At 37.4% G+C, this 15,964-nt stretch overlaps 1 protein-coding gene across 1 annotated transcript in view; it reads right to left on the bottom strand.

The window, feature by feature from the left end:
• Positions 1-15,964, bottom strand: part of SND1 (staphylococcal nuclease and tudor domain containing 1) — a 265,369-nt gene that overhangs the window by 145,365 nt on the left and 104,040 nt on the right. Inside the window, 1 exon segment of the mRNA XM_072401947.1 lies at positions 10,055-10,127. Coding sequence (XP_072258048.1) covers positions 10,055-10,127 — 73 coding nt within the window.

Consider the following 15,964-nt stretch of genomic DNA (forward strand, 5'->3'; position numbering starts at 1 on the left):
GTGTGTGTCTCTGGTACAGACAATCCAGATTTTCAGTGCTGTTTTAAGAAAAAAGACAAAGGACAAACATGGAAAATGAAAGTAAAAGAGGGAGAAAAACCTTTGACCAGGTAAAAAAGCTCAAATGGGCCTCCAAAATACCTTTATACTCCGAAATACTTTATACTACTGAAATTCCATCCAATGGCACAACTAGCCGATACATGCCAAATTTTATATGAACTAGACTTCAAAGCAACTCCACTGTAGATATACAAATGTAATAATGCATTTGTCCCTGAAACCTATAAAAAAAATACCAGTAATGGATAACCTTTAAAAAGGTTATTTCCTTTTTGCAGCAGAATAGCCTGGATTTTTGTTTACCTACATCTTTGTTGTTAGCAAGCTGTTACTGCACACTAGAGAAGGTCAATGGGATGCAAACAAATCTTGCTTGAAAGTAAACCAATAAAACTCTGCAAGTGCAGAGTCAGATCGGCTCAGTTTCAAGACGCTGCAATTTGCATGCAATGGACATGAAGTCAAATTTTCTGCACCTTATTGACAATCTCTACTGGATACCAATAGAAAGCACTCTTTCTAGACAGGGGACATGCTCTTTAACTGAAAGAGATACTTGTCTGTCTAAAGGAGATTTTTCAGAGCACAGCATGAAGTACACAGAGCCAGGTGGCTGCAAGTAAAGTTAAGGTGCGTACACACTTCCAATTTTTATCGTTCAAAACGAACGACGAACAATCGATTGGGCAAAAAATCGTTCGTAAAAAAGTAACCAACGACGCCGACGAACAAGGAAAGTCGTTGGAAACGAACGACCGGACCGGCGGATCGGATTGGACGACGATCGCTGAACATCGTTCGTGTGTACGGTCGTTCGTTGATCGTCCATGGGCTGAGCATGCGTAATGAACAAACATTCGTTCACTTTCCTGTCGTGCACATAGTTCCTCTATCGCTCAAACGATCGTATCTATTGTGTGTACAATATCTACGAACGATCGTGTCGTTATCTCTATGTGCAGGATCGGTGCTATACGATCGTTCGTAGATATCGTGCAGGATCGTTAGTTTTCCAACGATAATAATTGGAAGTGTGTACGTAGCTTTACTGGGATCAGGAAGGCACAGTAACGTAATCTTAAAAAAAAAAAAAAAAAATTAAGGTTGCCGGGATTATTCCAAGAGCATTTTTTTGAGCAAAACATAGTTTAAAAAAATAAATCTAACAAGACCACCTACTCTTTTGACCAGCTAATAACCATAGGGATAACTGACTATATCAGACAAGCAAAATGGATCCGGTGTCTTCTCCCTTGCACAAGGATTTCAGATGCAAGACAACTTACATAGTATCATCTTGTCATCTTTGAAGGGTTTAAAAAATACACAAAATTGCATTTATTTCTATGGTAACCAACGTTTTGTCCTAGAAATGACATTAAACCTGACACTCATGTTCTTGTTCAGAGTAGCAATCTACAAGCACATGAACTCGAACAGATTTAAAGTATAAGTTGATGTGATCTATAACTTTATCATAAATAAAACTTTAAAAAAAAACTGTGTGTGAAAATGTGTGTATTTATAATAGGATATTCTGTAATTCGAGACATTATGAGTTATGCAGTATAAAAAAAGTGCTTAGTAGTTTTGATTTTTGAGTTATCTGAATAAATTGTGGAATTGGAATGAGCCATTTCCAGGGCACTGCTCTCTTTTCTTAGGACAGATATGCTTCCAAGATGTTTTTAGGGTGAGATTTGTCTTGGGCTTGTTTAAGAACGCTCTTATCCCCTAAAGTGTAAGAGAAACCTTTTTTTCCGGTTTGAGAAGGATAGAGCAGGATTAGAACTAGTTTGGTTTTATTAACTAGACAAGTCATTTATTACAGTAACTTGCATTGCTGTTGGAATGTTCCCCTTCACTTCATGTACAGTATGTGATAGCCGCTAGGGATAGCAAAAATCAGCAAGCAGTTCTGCAGATGTTCAGTGTATATTCAACTTATTTCCATTGGCTCTAAATTCAGATCAAGGAAAAAGTCCGCAATTGTTACATAATCAGTTGACTAACAAAACTAACCCTGACCTCGGCCTTAACTGAACCTCATCAAAACAATATTGCTCTGGTGAAATTTAAAGAATGTATTACCTAGGAAATTCTAGCAAGAAAAATATTACATTTAAAAAGTCATGCCAAGAAAACAAGCCTTACATAATATTGTTGGGTATGTAATGAATGTTCTATGGTGCCAACATGGTGGTCACACTTAGGCAAATCTATTACCAAATATTTTTAAAGCAGAACGTCACTGAAAGTTTCTGCTGAATCTTCTTATTTTGGCCAAACATTGAAAAGATTAAAGACCTTAACAATCCTCACAATAAACAGACCTATATTACCCTAGAAAATGTAACAATCTGTGTTTCTCACGATAAGGTGACGGCAATAGGTAAAATACACCTGAAAAATTTCTGGAAGTGTCTTTACAGCCTGGATACAAAGTACTATTGAATACTACCCTATAAATACATGCTTGATTCTTCTTTTTAACAGGAGACCTTAAATTTCCTTTGTCTTTTCTACAGCAACATTTTAACTTGGCTCCCTATAACATTTTACTGACTGCTTATACTTGGTATCTGCAGGATACTAAATTTACTACTTGTGCTAAAACAGGGGAAAAAAAATAAAAAAACAAAAACCCTGATTTGCTTTCAAGTTTACAATGTTCTCATGTGCATAATACTTTTAAAAAATTAAGATTGCTTCAGTCATGTGTGTGGTCAAACAAAGAATGGAAAAGATGATAATCCTAACTGACTGGGATTGTTTTTTATCTCTCCCATGGCGTTTTGGACATTAAAGTATTATTCTTATATTAGAAACTGTACAAATAAGGACTAGTAAAATATTGTTGAAATAGTAAAATATTCAGATAATAAGCATTGACAAAGAACAATGTGACCATCAAGTGAATGATCAATTATGGATAAATGGCTTGCATACTCCAGATGACAAAGTAAGAATGGGAGCCAATAAATATTACCACATTTTACCATTACTGCTTTGATTTACACTATATTGCCGCAAGTTTGTGGTCATCTGACTACCACAACTACTGCATGGCCAAAAGCATGTGGACATCACTGTCATTGCAAACAGTGGAAGCCGTTATAAGCTACAGAGAGATGACCAGCTTCATAGTAATTCCAATGTTTTTCAATGAGATGTCAAAAGTTCAAATTGGTGTAACATTTGTCCATATAATGAGGATAGTCTACGCTGTGGCATATCTGTTTACCACAAAAACCTATTTTATAAGATTTACAGAATTAACAAATCGGTAAATACATCTAGTGTAATGAATTATTTCATTTAACAAGAGACTTGATCCTGCACTACTGCAGCCAGAGAAGCTATAAAGTTATATCATATGAAATGTATTGTGCTTGTTAGTAGAACACATCTGCCAATAAATGGATTGTACAGACAGAAGAGAGTGGGAATTGCTGTATACTTAACAATTTACTTCTATTGTCCATTGATAAAAGGTAAAAGGCAATTATTGTCACATTTTGGAAGGGTTACCCTCAAAGTTAAGGGAAAACGTCCTAGTGAGACACCGGTAAAATAATTTAACACTTTTTTTTTTAGCTACAGTTAACTAAACCTAGTAGAACATGTTTCTGAATAGCCTTGGTGTATGTATAGATAAAAGCATTCTATTCAGCTTCAGATACTTTTGGCCTATCATAGTTAATATAGACAACTTTTAGAGTACAAATTTGCATCATTAGGATGTGTTAAACCAAAGTTTTTTTTCCCCTCTTGTTTTGGAAAGTTGTGTAAGGTGAAGTAGCAGTGTAACATAATTATGTAAAACATTAGCATACAGCTAAAAGAATCAGAGATTCCTAGTGAAGTTTAAACATGCAATAAGTTTTCTACTAGAGGGTTCTATTCATGTTTTGTCAGTGCTGATGGAAGGCAAAGCATGCACTGTTCATTGAAAAGTAGCATAACCATACAGCTAAGTCCATAAATATTTGGACAGAGAACTGTTTTCTAATTTTGGTTCTGTACATTACCACACCTAATTTTAAATTAACTAACTGATGCAGGTGAACTGCAGACTTTCACCTTTAATTCAGAGGGTTGAACAAAAAGATTGCATAAAGCCTTTTTTAACACAATCACTTCATTTCAGGGGCTTAAAAGTAATTGGACAAATTAAAAAGCTGAAAATAAAATGTTCATTTTTAATACTTGGTTGAAAACCCTTTGCTGGCAATGACAGCCTGTAGTCTTGAACTCATGGACATCACCAGATGCTGGGTTTCCTCCTTTTTAATGCTCTGCCAGGCCTTTACTGCAGCGGCTTTCAGTTGCTGTTTGTTTGTGGGCCTTTCTGTCCGAAGTTTAGTCTTCAACAAGTGAAATGCATGCTCAATTGGGTTCAGATCAGGTGACTGACTTGGTCATTCAAGAATATTCCACGTCTTTGCTTTAATAAACTCCTGGGTTGCCTTGGCTGTATGTTTTGGGTCATTGTCCATCTGTATTATGAAACGCCTCCCAATCAATGTGACTGCATTTAGCTGGATTTGAGCAGACAGTATGTCTCTGAACACCTCAGAATTCATTTGGCTGCTTCCGTCCTGTGTCACATCATGGATAAACACTAGTGTCCCAGTGCCACTGGCAGCCATGCATGCCCAAGCCATCACACTGCCTCCGCCATGTTTTATAGATGATGTGGTATGCTTTGGATCATGAGCTGTTCCACGCCTTCTCCATACTTTTTTCTTATCATTATGGTGAAGGTTGATCTTGGTTTCATCTGTCCAAAGAATGTTTTTCCATAACTGTGCTGGCTTTTTTAGATGTATTTTTTTTTTTTTTTACAAAGTCCAATCTAGCCTTTCTATTCTTGAGGCTTTGAGTGGCTTGCACCTTGCAGTGCGCACCCTCTGTATTTACTTTCATGCAGTCTTTATGGTAGACTTGGATATTGATACAATGATTCTCTGATCATCCACCACTGTTGCCTTTCGTGGATGTCCAGGTCTTTTGGCTTCTAATACTGTAGCAATTTCTCGGATGGGTTTTTTCTGCTTTTACAGCTTAAGGATGGCTTGTTTCACCTGCATGGAGAGCTCCTTTGACCACATGTTGTCAGTTCACAGCAAAATCTTCCGCATACAAGCACCCCGCTCAAATCAACTCCAGACCTTTTATCTGCCTAATTGATAATGACATAAGGAAGGAATTGCCCACACCAGCCCATGAAAAAGCCTTTGAGTCAATTGTCCAATTACATTTGAGCCCCTGAAAGGAAGTGATTGTGTTGAAAAATAAAAGGCTTTAGTTTATCACATTTTTATGCAATCTTTTTGTTTAAACCACTGAAATAAAGCTGAAAGTATACAGTTCAACTGCATCTGAGTTGTTTAGTTTAAAATTTTTTGTGGTAATGTATAGAACCAAATATAGAAAAAAGTTGTCTCTGTCCACGTTTATGGACCTTACTATGAGATAAGTTCCCTACATAGCTGAAAGCATCATAAGAATTTTAAATATAAACTAGTGTGCAACATGCGCTACACAGGCCTGGCCGACCTATCACCAGCAGATTTAGAGCAAAGATGGGGAGCAAACCAGAGTGGACCGTCCTGGCGGATCCATGGACGATGGACGACAACCGATCCTAATGAAAGGGAAGGGGAGAGCGCGCAGCAGGGTGCCGCTCCGTCGCTCTCCCCCTCCCCTCTCCATAGAGCATGAACGGTGCTGTATGTACAGCACCGGTCATGCATCGTGCAGTCCTTTGTCGTTGGAAAGGATCGTGAAAGATCCTTTCCAACGAGAAAAATTGCAGGTGTGTATGCAGCTTTACTTATCCCATTACCAACTTTATCAGCAACAGACTTTTTTTGTTAAAGGTTTTAAAGCAGGTTTCTGCCTAGTGAAGTTCTTTATAGATAAAAGCCACCAAAAGAAAAGTCAACATGAAAAACAAGGGCAATTGGATATCAGTCAAAAGGAAAAAAAAAAGTCAAGAATTGTTAAGAGATTAGATTGTAATTTCTTTTGTGCAGCGTTTTCTCTTTCTCCTACATCATTGTTATTATCTGTCATTTTCAACCCCTATTTATTGTACAGACCTGAATAATATGTTGGATTTATAAATACATATTTAAAATATTACCATGATTACAGCATCAAAAGCATATGGCAATGAGGCATGACTAGCAGTAGCCTCACCAAAGTACCTGCAGGTTTGTAATACCTTGTACTACTTACAGGCAAAAAAGGTAATATGATAGACTAAAATGCACATGAAATACAGAATTTTCTCCAAAAATTTTCTACTCAACTGCACGACCATATATTGTACTTTAACCTTATTAGAAGGCAAAACATTTTTGTAAACAAAAGCCATTTTACAGGCTAGTTTTGCCTAAAAAGGCAAATAAGTAGTTTTATCACCATATTTTTGAAGAGGTGAATTGCACTAGATGGTACACATTGTAGTGACATCCATCAGCATACAATGTGGTAAGGCTCTGCAGCTGAGCCCTAGCCAAGTTACAGGGCTGGGAATACAATGATAGACAGATCAGCACTTCTGCTGAATTAATATGCGCAGGCTGCAGGGCTAATCTGGAAATAGAAAGCTAAGGAACAGCAAGAAGGGATGTTAACTCATTATTTTATTGAAACTAGTCTTAAAAATATTACGACAGGACGGAACCAGCCTTTTTCCTGTTTGCAGTAAGGAAGCACTGCATGGTAAGGGGTTAATCTTTTCTATGTTATCCATTCCATAAAACCCTACAGAGTGGTTCTGTGAACATACTAACTGCAGATTATCAAATTTCTGTGCTGATTAGGTTGTACCTTAATGCAGCAGGGATAGCAATAAGATACTCAAGAGTATGTTTATTAAATAACCTATTCTCCCCAGGCTCTGATAACTGGGATATAAACAAGGCCGCTATGATGTGACACAGCAGGTCTGCTAACAGTGGAGCCTTGGAATCACGCTTTTGGGAATTACTCTACCTCAGCAGACTCATTCAGCATTTCAATGGGATCAGCTAAGTGGGAGTTTAACTGTGTTACATGCATCTTTGACTGATGGCAAACGAGATCAAATCACCTGGTGATTGAATGGAGACTGTGCAGGTCAGTTCTGTAATCTTACTGGTTAGTAGTCTACGAAGCACTGAAGAATGCAAACAGTGAAGCAGTAACAGGTGAAAAGGTAAAGCAAAACTTTTCAAGCACATTTGTCTATTTTTCGCATCAACATCTGGTAACAGAACAATGACAACTCATGTAAAATTGTAAGCTTTTAAGCATTTAGCTGCATCCACAGACAAAAATCACTATGACAAGCGCATACATTTGCAAACCACACAGTGCATACACAAGTTTGTTTTAAAGTAATCTGATAAGTAACTTGATAGGACAAAAGACTGAAAGATGTACGGCGCCCGTTCATGCATGTACATGTCTTGCTCTATGGGGAGGGGAGGGGGAGAATAAGCAAGCAGCACTCCGCTTAGCTCTCTCCCCTTAACATGTATTTCAGTCGTTCATGGATCTGCCAGGTTGGATCCATTAACTGATGTCAGACGAGCACTGTACACACAACAGATCTCATCCCATACCAGACCTGAAGTGATAATCAGACGAGAATATTCTGACATGTGTAAGTAGCCCAAGCCTAGCCAGGAACCAAACTACCAATAATTGTTCTGCATACTAACTCTGGCATAAATACACATGCTTACACCAGCTGCTGACTGATCCATTATCCACAGCCTTCTATTTCCACTAACTGTGGTATTCCTTTAAAAACTTGAGATGTGTGGATGTGAAAATGTCAGCTATCCAAAGAGAGTTCAGCCAGACCACTTAATTTACCCAAAACTGAGTTCTGAGTCATCAAAAGCCGTAGGCCCAGTCTCCACTGCTTTAGGCACTCTTCTAAAAAGCTCTTTTCTCTTCCAAGAAGCTCTTCAAACAAATGTTTTTGAAGCGTCTGAAATGCACTGCAAAGGCAAGCGGGCAGTCTCCATGGATGGTTCCGCTCCACTTCAGTTTTAACACAGCAAATGGCTTTGCTCTGTTTGTCTATGTTTCGGGAATTTAGGCAAAGCTAAAGAACACAATGTTTTTCTTACTGCAAAACTTAAAAGCTTGCTCAATGATCCTGCAGTCTTGGACTTTAAAGTAATCTCTGAGAACACTATTCTCCCTCCCACTCCACTCAAAATCATTTAAAACCATTTTAATGACCAAAAGCCATAGTTCTGTATCACTCCATCTTTGAGTCTTTTTGCTTATTTTTTTAATTGCTTTAATTTTTTAATTTTGCTTTATTTTTTTAACCGTATTTTTTAATGCTGCATGCTACAATAATGCATCCATTCTGATAGATTGTCACTGAATTACTGCCCTGTTTAAGAAGTCAATGGTCACAGCACAGAAAATATTGTATATCAATATATCTGCATTGTAGCAAATGCTTGGGGAATTTTATGATACACTTATTTAGGAGAAATAAAGTAGTGGTAATAGTTATTTGCAGGCAGGCCTAAAACAAATCCATCTCAAATTAGATGTTTGATTCATTTTAAGAATTCAAGAACAGTGGAACTAAGGTCTTGGAAAGGTAACTCTTACCGTAAAATTTGAAGTAGGGTACTGTAGACAGAGCACTAAAATGTAGGTTATTATAAGGAACTGTGTCTTCCCATCCCAAATGAAATGTCACATTTAGAATATAAGTATAGTATAAGTATAAGTATAATTACTAAGTAGAATATGAGTGTTCCTTGGAAAAAACACACACACAACATACAACCCTGACAGTCAGTTACTGGATTCCTAACTCTCGCTGTGCAATTAGCAGCAAGGGCAGCTGCACAACAGAATCCTGCTGCACAGCAGGTTCATGGCAATGGAAAGCAGGCTACAGGAGGCGACCATCACACAGGAACCACAGAATGATTAGTAAATCACATATGATGGCAAGCTGTGCCACTGTGACATGTCTATAGGAAGCTGTCTAAGCACTGAAAAAAAACAATTAAGTTCTAGCAGAAAAAGTTATGAGGCAGTGTGGTATAATGGATATTTTCTCTACTAATATTCTGAACTTTGCTTACCAATAGGCATACGACACTAGAGAAATGGATGAAATTACCGGGACTCTTTAGCTAAAACACAAATGCTACTAACTAGCAGGGGCAAAGCTAATATTTTATTGATTCAGGCACGGCTGATTATATTAATAATAGCGAGTTGTGGTGGTTTTCATTGCTGGAAAGGGGAAAATGTTGGGTATATGAATAAATTGAGTTGACGATCAAATTGGGGGGTGTAGTTTGAGACAGCACCTCCACATTTTCAGTGTTTGAAAAAGGTTTCATGACTGCAGCAACCTTGCAAAAATGTTCTACAGATGTTCCTAACTTCTCTGTTCAAGATATTGCCAAAGAACAGATGGAATGTGCATTACTGGAAGGTCAACATGTTCCTTGCTTGTACATAAAGGAGATTGGATCTCTAATCCAACTTGTGATAGATAGAGAGTACTTTAATGCCTGCAAACTGTTTCCAGGGCTAAGAATTAACAAATGGCTACAAATTCTAAAACTTTTTTCTGCCATCTCTACAAATTATGAAATGTAGCAAATATTTGCATGTGTCTAGGAGGAAAACATATTTTGGGGGGCGGGGCCATGGGGGGGGTTTAAAAGTTAGGGCAAATCATGGAGAGAACATGTCTTTTGTAACACCATGAGGTAAAGACTCCATGGAACTTTAGAAAAGATATTTTAAATTACTATTTTCCTAATGCATGGTAAAGTACTACTACTGCTTCTGAACAGCTTTGGGATCTACAGATTCACCTTTCAAGGTCCATGAAGTTGGCTGGCTTCTTTCCATAGAGGGAAAACATTGTCAACAAACAGGAAAAGTGGATATCATACTATCCAAGTGCAAAAAAAAAGTGTTAAACATGTTATCTTACCCCAGAGATGTCTGCCACTCTATGGATGGGAATTTCCTTCTTGCTGTGAAGGCCCTTAGCATTCTTGATTGCCCTGAAAATGTAAAACAAAGAGTGATTACCAGTCACTTCTGAAGTAGTCATTCCACTTTTAGACTAACAATAATGGCCACTTTAGGTCTACACATATTTCCTAGGCCCTTGACAGGTGAAGGAGAATCATCATCCCTTCCTTTTACCAATACATTCTTATCCAAACTGTCTAATGCAGGAAGAGAGACACATGTTTAAAGTAAAATGCAACTGCAAAATCAGTTACATCAAATAAACCCAATGCTTTAAATTTTACTTTTAATTTTATGGTGGCATAGTTTTGCACAGTGCCATACATAAAGCTGAACACAAGCTACAAAGTAACCTAGCCTTGATATTAAATTGCACAAGATCATATGCAAATATGCACTGAAGTTATAATGTATTCAATATTTGCTTTAAATGGGCATAGACAGCGAGTTTCTCAGCAACGAACATTCACACTCCTGGCAACCATCAGCCAATAAGAAAGCTGTGTATATATATATATATATATATATATATATATATATATATATATATCTCTATCAGGTATCGATGATTGTTACTGCACACAGGTGAGTGTTCCCACGGACAGGGGGTGAATATCTGCCTTGTACACTATATGCACCTCTTTCTCCTTACCTCTGCAGCACGGGAACAGAAGAGAAAGGGTAAAGGAGTCAAGGAAAATGCTTGTGGTGGTTCTTGCTTACTTTTTAAAATTGGCAAGTAGGTACATCAGGTTAAATTCCTGTGTAAGGTATCTGGCAAGACTGTATATTCCCTAGTGGCTTATAGTAATCTCTGTCTGACTGAAATAAAAGTTTCTACAGATTAATGATATGTACCACCAACAATGCCCCTGGTAACCAAGCATCATGTGATCTTGTATGTAAGCATGGCTCACCTAAACCAGGAAGCAGCAAGCATGTAAATCTGGGAAGATAACTCTTGTTGAAATGTGATTTGTGAAAGCAGATATGCATAAATACTGAATGTGAAGTGCAATTTTATTACAAGCACAGTTTGCAATAACCTCTTTGTAACTCTAGTGGATAATACAGGCAGAAATCACAAAAACACAACCAACTGATGATTTTCCACCTGTCTGTTGGATCAAGAGCATCCTCCTACTAGTAATCCTCTGACTACTCATTGTTAATGACAAGTGCAATATTCTCCCCCCAATTTTTTTTAAGCAGGGTGGGGAGGAAGTAGTAGGTGAGTGGTCAAAAAGTGGGCAGGGCGACACATGACAAAATGAAATGGGTTACCAGTTTAATTTATTTGAAATTGATATGATGAGTTGATCACCTGCTTTGTTCAATATTCCAATATTTGCTGCCATATCCTCACAGTATTGTAGCAATTCAAAATATGCAGAAAAAAGGGTACATATATAAAATAAAAATAAAAAAGTAACAAACTTATTTAGAAAATATTAAAACACCAAAAAAAGATTGTGCCATTTGTCTTAACTTGCAAGATGGCACAATCTGAAGATCAATATTGCAGAAGAGACTGACGGTAGAAGCTATCAGAGCTGGGACCTGTGGTCTATCTCCTTCATTTTTGAAGAGGCAATTCATCTACATCTATACAGGGAATACTCTGTTATCGCCTGTCGGTTTGCACTTACCCTCATCATGAGCTCTTTGTTTGCTTTCAGGCCCTATATATATTTGAATGAAGATGACAAGATACTGTAATGTATAATATATGCGATAATTGATTATCTCTCAACATTATTATCCTGATGAAGCGGCATTGACTGTGAAACACGTCGCTATACTGTTAGCTGTTAAATCATTTAATATACTATGGTATAATCTATGAGCAATATTGATGGTTAGATTGTGCCGTCTTGCATGTTAAGACAAATGGCGATCTTTTATTGACGTTTTAATATTTTCTAAAATAAAAAGTTTTTGTTACTTGATTTTATATATTTGCCAATTAAGTCTTTTTTTCTGCATAGTTTGACTTTTTTTATGTATCTTTGATTTTACAGGTTGCTATGGGCATATTTAGTTACATGCAGGTTGAGTTCAGTTAGGTTTCTTTTCAGTCACTAGAATTGTACAGTAGTCACTTAGGGGAGTCATGGAAAGTCACATAATCAGTTAGCCCTGATACCTGGGATAATTCAATTGAAATTGGCTTTGTTGTTAAGAACTTTAGCTAATGTCTTTCTGTTGCATGTTAAGGTCCCTTTACCATCCATACCAGCACCTTTTTGCTAGAAATTTAGCCGGAAAATGATGGTCCAGCTGTTTGTTGGTGGTTAGTAGTTGGGGGGGGTTTGTAGAAAGCTGGCAGATTCAGGGGTTACTGTATTCCTATGGGAGCAACAACTGAAAACACTAAATGACATTTTTCCCTTACTATTGCTTGAGTTTAAAATGCTTTTTTGTGAAAAACACTTACCGTATTTTTTGCCGTATAAGACGCACTTTTTCTTCCCCAAAACTGGGGGGGAAAAGTTAGTGCGTCCTATACGACAAATGTGTTATAAAATAATTAAAATAATATACTCACCCGATACCCGATCCTGCGTGTGTCTCTGGCTGCATGCAGCGTCTGTCTCCTCTCCTCTGCCAGCATCGTGTCTTCTGTCTGTAAAGCAGAGCGAAAGAAGCCGGCACAGCGCCACCTGCTGTTCCCTGTCCTAACTGCCGTACAGTGGAAAAAAAGCACAGAGTGATCAGAAGGGGAGTTTGAATGACACAGAGTGATCAGAAAGGGAATTTGAAAGGCACAGAGTGACCAGAAAGGGAATTTGAATGGCACATGAGTGATCAGAAGGGGAATAATCTTTCAGAATCTTTTTTTTTTCTAGATTTTCCTCCTTTAAAATTGGGTGTGTCTTATACGGCAAAAAATACGGTATATTCAATCAGGTCTACAGGCAACCCAGAACCTTCCAGCATATTTTAAATTAATAAACTTCATACCCCATTATGACCAAAACATGCCTCCTCACAGAATTAACAATTCTGAAACATAAGCCAGGTGGCACAATCATATGTTCCGTATTGTTCTTCAAGATCCCCTGTACAATGTTTACAGTTATATCTGGTTCCTAAATGATGAGTCTATCAGTTGATATGCAAATCATGCTACATGTCGGCATGGTACGCAATTCTCTCAGCTTGGTGCGGCAGCTGGAAATAGGAAAAGTGAGACAAAGACAATATACTAAGCATGTTCACACTGTGTAAGCACAGCCCACATAGACTTATCAGCATCCACATCCATTTCTAAATGAAAAGCCCAGTTCCCCTACTGCAGGGAGAATTTTAGAGTAGAGCACTATTTTACACATCAAAAGTAATAATGTCTACTTCTCTTTAATTCCTATGACTGCTTAATCACATGGAGGAGATTTAAATGCAAAGTGTGCAGCTTGTGCTGAGGAGTTAATGGGAAAAATTCTCTCAGGTGTAAAGAGTAAATCTCTCCAAGGGAAGCAGTGCAAGGAAGGCTAGTCAATTAGAAGGGGGAAACAAATTAACAAGCGCTACCGATCCAACATTACCACCTATTTGCCATCTAGGGGAAGACAATAACCATGTTTTTAATAGAGCAAGCCAAGCTGAGGAGCATATGTAATAAACTAAGTTTACCACTATCAAAAAAACACAAAAAAACAAAAACCACAACAATTGACAAAAGTGAAGTGACCAGACTAGCTAGGCTTAATATACCTGATAATAGTTTAATAAGGTTTCTGCAACTTGCTAGCTTGTTTAGATTAGCACTCAGCACGTGCAGTAAAAATGGCCTGTGTTTGCTCAATTCTTATACCACCTGTTGTCGCCAAAGCTATTGTACAAAGCCCTTTCCATCAAGGATGAAACAAACTGACTGTCTGAGACCCCCACCCTCTGTGCAATGCTAGTTTTAATGGTCACTGAGGCAGGGGAAGATCACTGAACCTGCTGTGACTCTATTCATATCAGGCTCATACGTGACTTAATGATCCAATAGGTAAAAGGTTTGGACCTTCCCTGCAGACAACCCTATAGTTCCCTTCACAAGCTGAATTTTACTCATTGCCGAAAATCTGTCAAGAACATTAAGCCCATTTAGGAAACTATCTTTTCCTAATCAGAGATTAGATTTTGAAGATCTTGTTCCTTGTGCAGCCAGAGCACTGACCAGTTTTATATGACCACAAAACTAAATATTTATGAGAAATAAAGCAAGCACAGGTGTTGATCCCAGTTGACCTAAATTTTGCATCAGTGAATACTTAAATATGCCATCTGCATTGTTACTTTGTCATTGCTTTATAATATAAGGAACAAAAACCTTGAATCAGTTATCATAAATCATCACGTTAGTTTTTGAGCAGTCAAGTAGTTAATGTATGTGTATTTACTTTGATATTACAGTAAAAGAATATTCTGTCTTTTAGGTGACACTAAGGTAAAAAAAAAAAAAAAAAAAAAACTACTAAAAACTAATTTAAGGTCTCTATTTTTTAAAATATTTGTTCAATCAGTCCCTATAAATACCTTTTGTTCTAATGTCCCAGGCCACAATTCATGCTCAATTTAAAATGTCTTCATTTGTATTCAGCCCATTGTGCTGCATAAAGCTGACACTACAAGTGTAAACACCCACTGCCCTCTAGTCTACTCATAAATGAAAACCATCAAAAACTTCTACACCAGCCTTTCTCGACTTTTTCAACATAGGGAAAATCTTAAAATAACTTTTGGGTCTTGATGGAAAACCTACTATAATTACTATACCTACAGCTCACAGTACGTTAGCCTAGTGATCAATGGGAAGTATGTCATTCTTACAGGGAGCCAAAGAGAACATTGTGTCACTTAAACTCACCTGAGAGCCACAAACTGCTCATTGCTCAACAAACCCCCAGAAAACTCTGGAGGAACGCCAGTGTCCCACAGAACCCTTGTTGAGGAACACTGCTTTACACAGACTAACTGCATAACACACACATGAATGAAGAGAAAAAATAACTAACATTATCTCTATGATTTCTTAATGTGAGGATTGTGACTTTAGATGTCTCGGTCCACTAGGCTTCCAACTGTGCTTGGACTGGCAGATGACTTCTCAAAACTACTCAAATGCACGGCCTTCATTAGTAACACATACAGATATGAGCAGTACTGCATTTCAGCAAATAAATGCATCTTTTAAAACTACAGTCAATATACATAAGTTATTTCCATACCAGTTAAATATCAGTTATAGGGAATCCCAAAGATCTAGAATGAACACTTGTTACTGCACCAGTTATAAGTCTAGTTTTAACTAGGCCAAGCATCCCTTAATCATTTTTTTTACCAGCTTTTCATCACATGTGCTTGGTCATCTATCCAGAAGTGGCAGCATGTCTAACAAAACAATTGGTAAATTAGCATGGCTAAATGAAACTATAAAATTCAGCAAAATGCCTATTACAGGTAGTCCCCAGGTTAAATACGAGATAGGGACTGTAGGTTTGTTCTTAAGATGAATTTGTATGCAAGTCGGAACTGGTACATTATATTAATAAAAATACAATTATGTAATATAAATAAATATTAATTATGTAATAAATATTATATTAAATATGTGTGTGGTACTTGGTCATCTATTCAAAGAACTGGCAGCATATCTTACAAAACAATTGGTAATTTAGCCTGGCTAAATGAAACTATAAAATGCAGCAAATGGCTATTATATGAATAAGAAGCACATCTGCAAAATAAGAAAAAATACATTTTGAAGGATTACACTTCACCCGTCTGATCAAAAGGGGAAAAAAAGCTTGCTTTGCAAAGGATATAAATCAAAATCTTATGGCAAAGCATAGACTAGCTGCTGCAATATGTG

Source organism: Pyxicephalus adspersus, chromosome 2 (assembly GCF_032062135.1).
Source record: "Pyxicephalus adspersus chromosome 2, UCB_Pads_2.0, whole genome shotgun sequence".
Taxonomy (NCBI): Eukaryota; Metazoa; Chordata; class Amphibia; order Anura; family Pyxicephalidae; genus Pyxicephalus; species Pyxicephalus adspersus.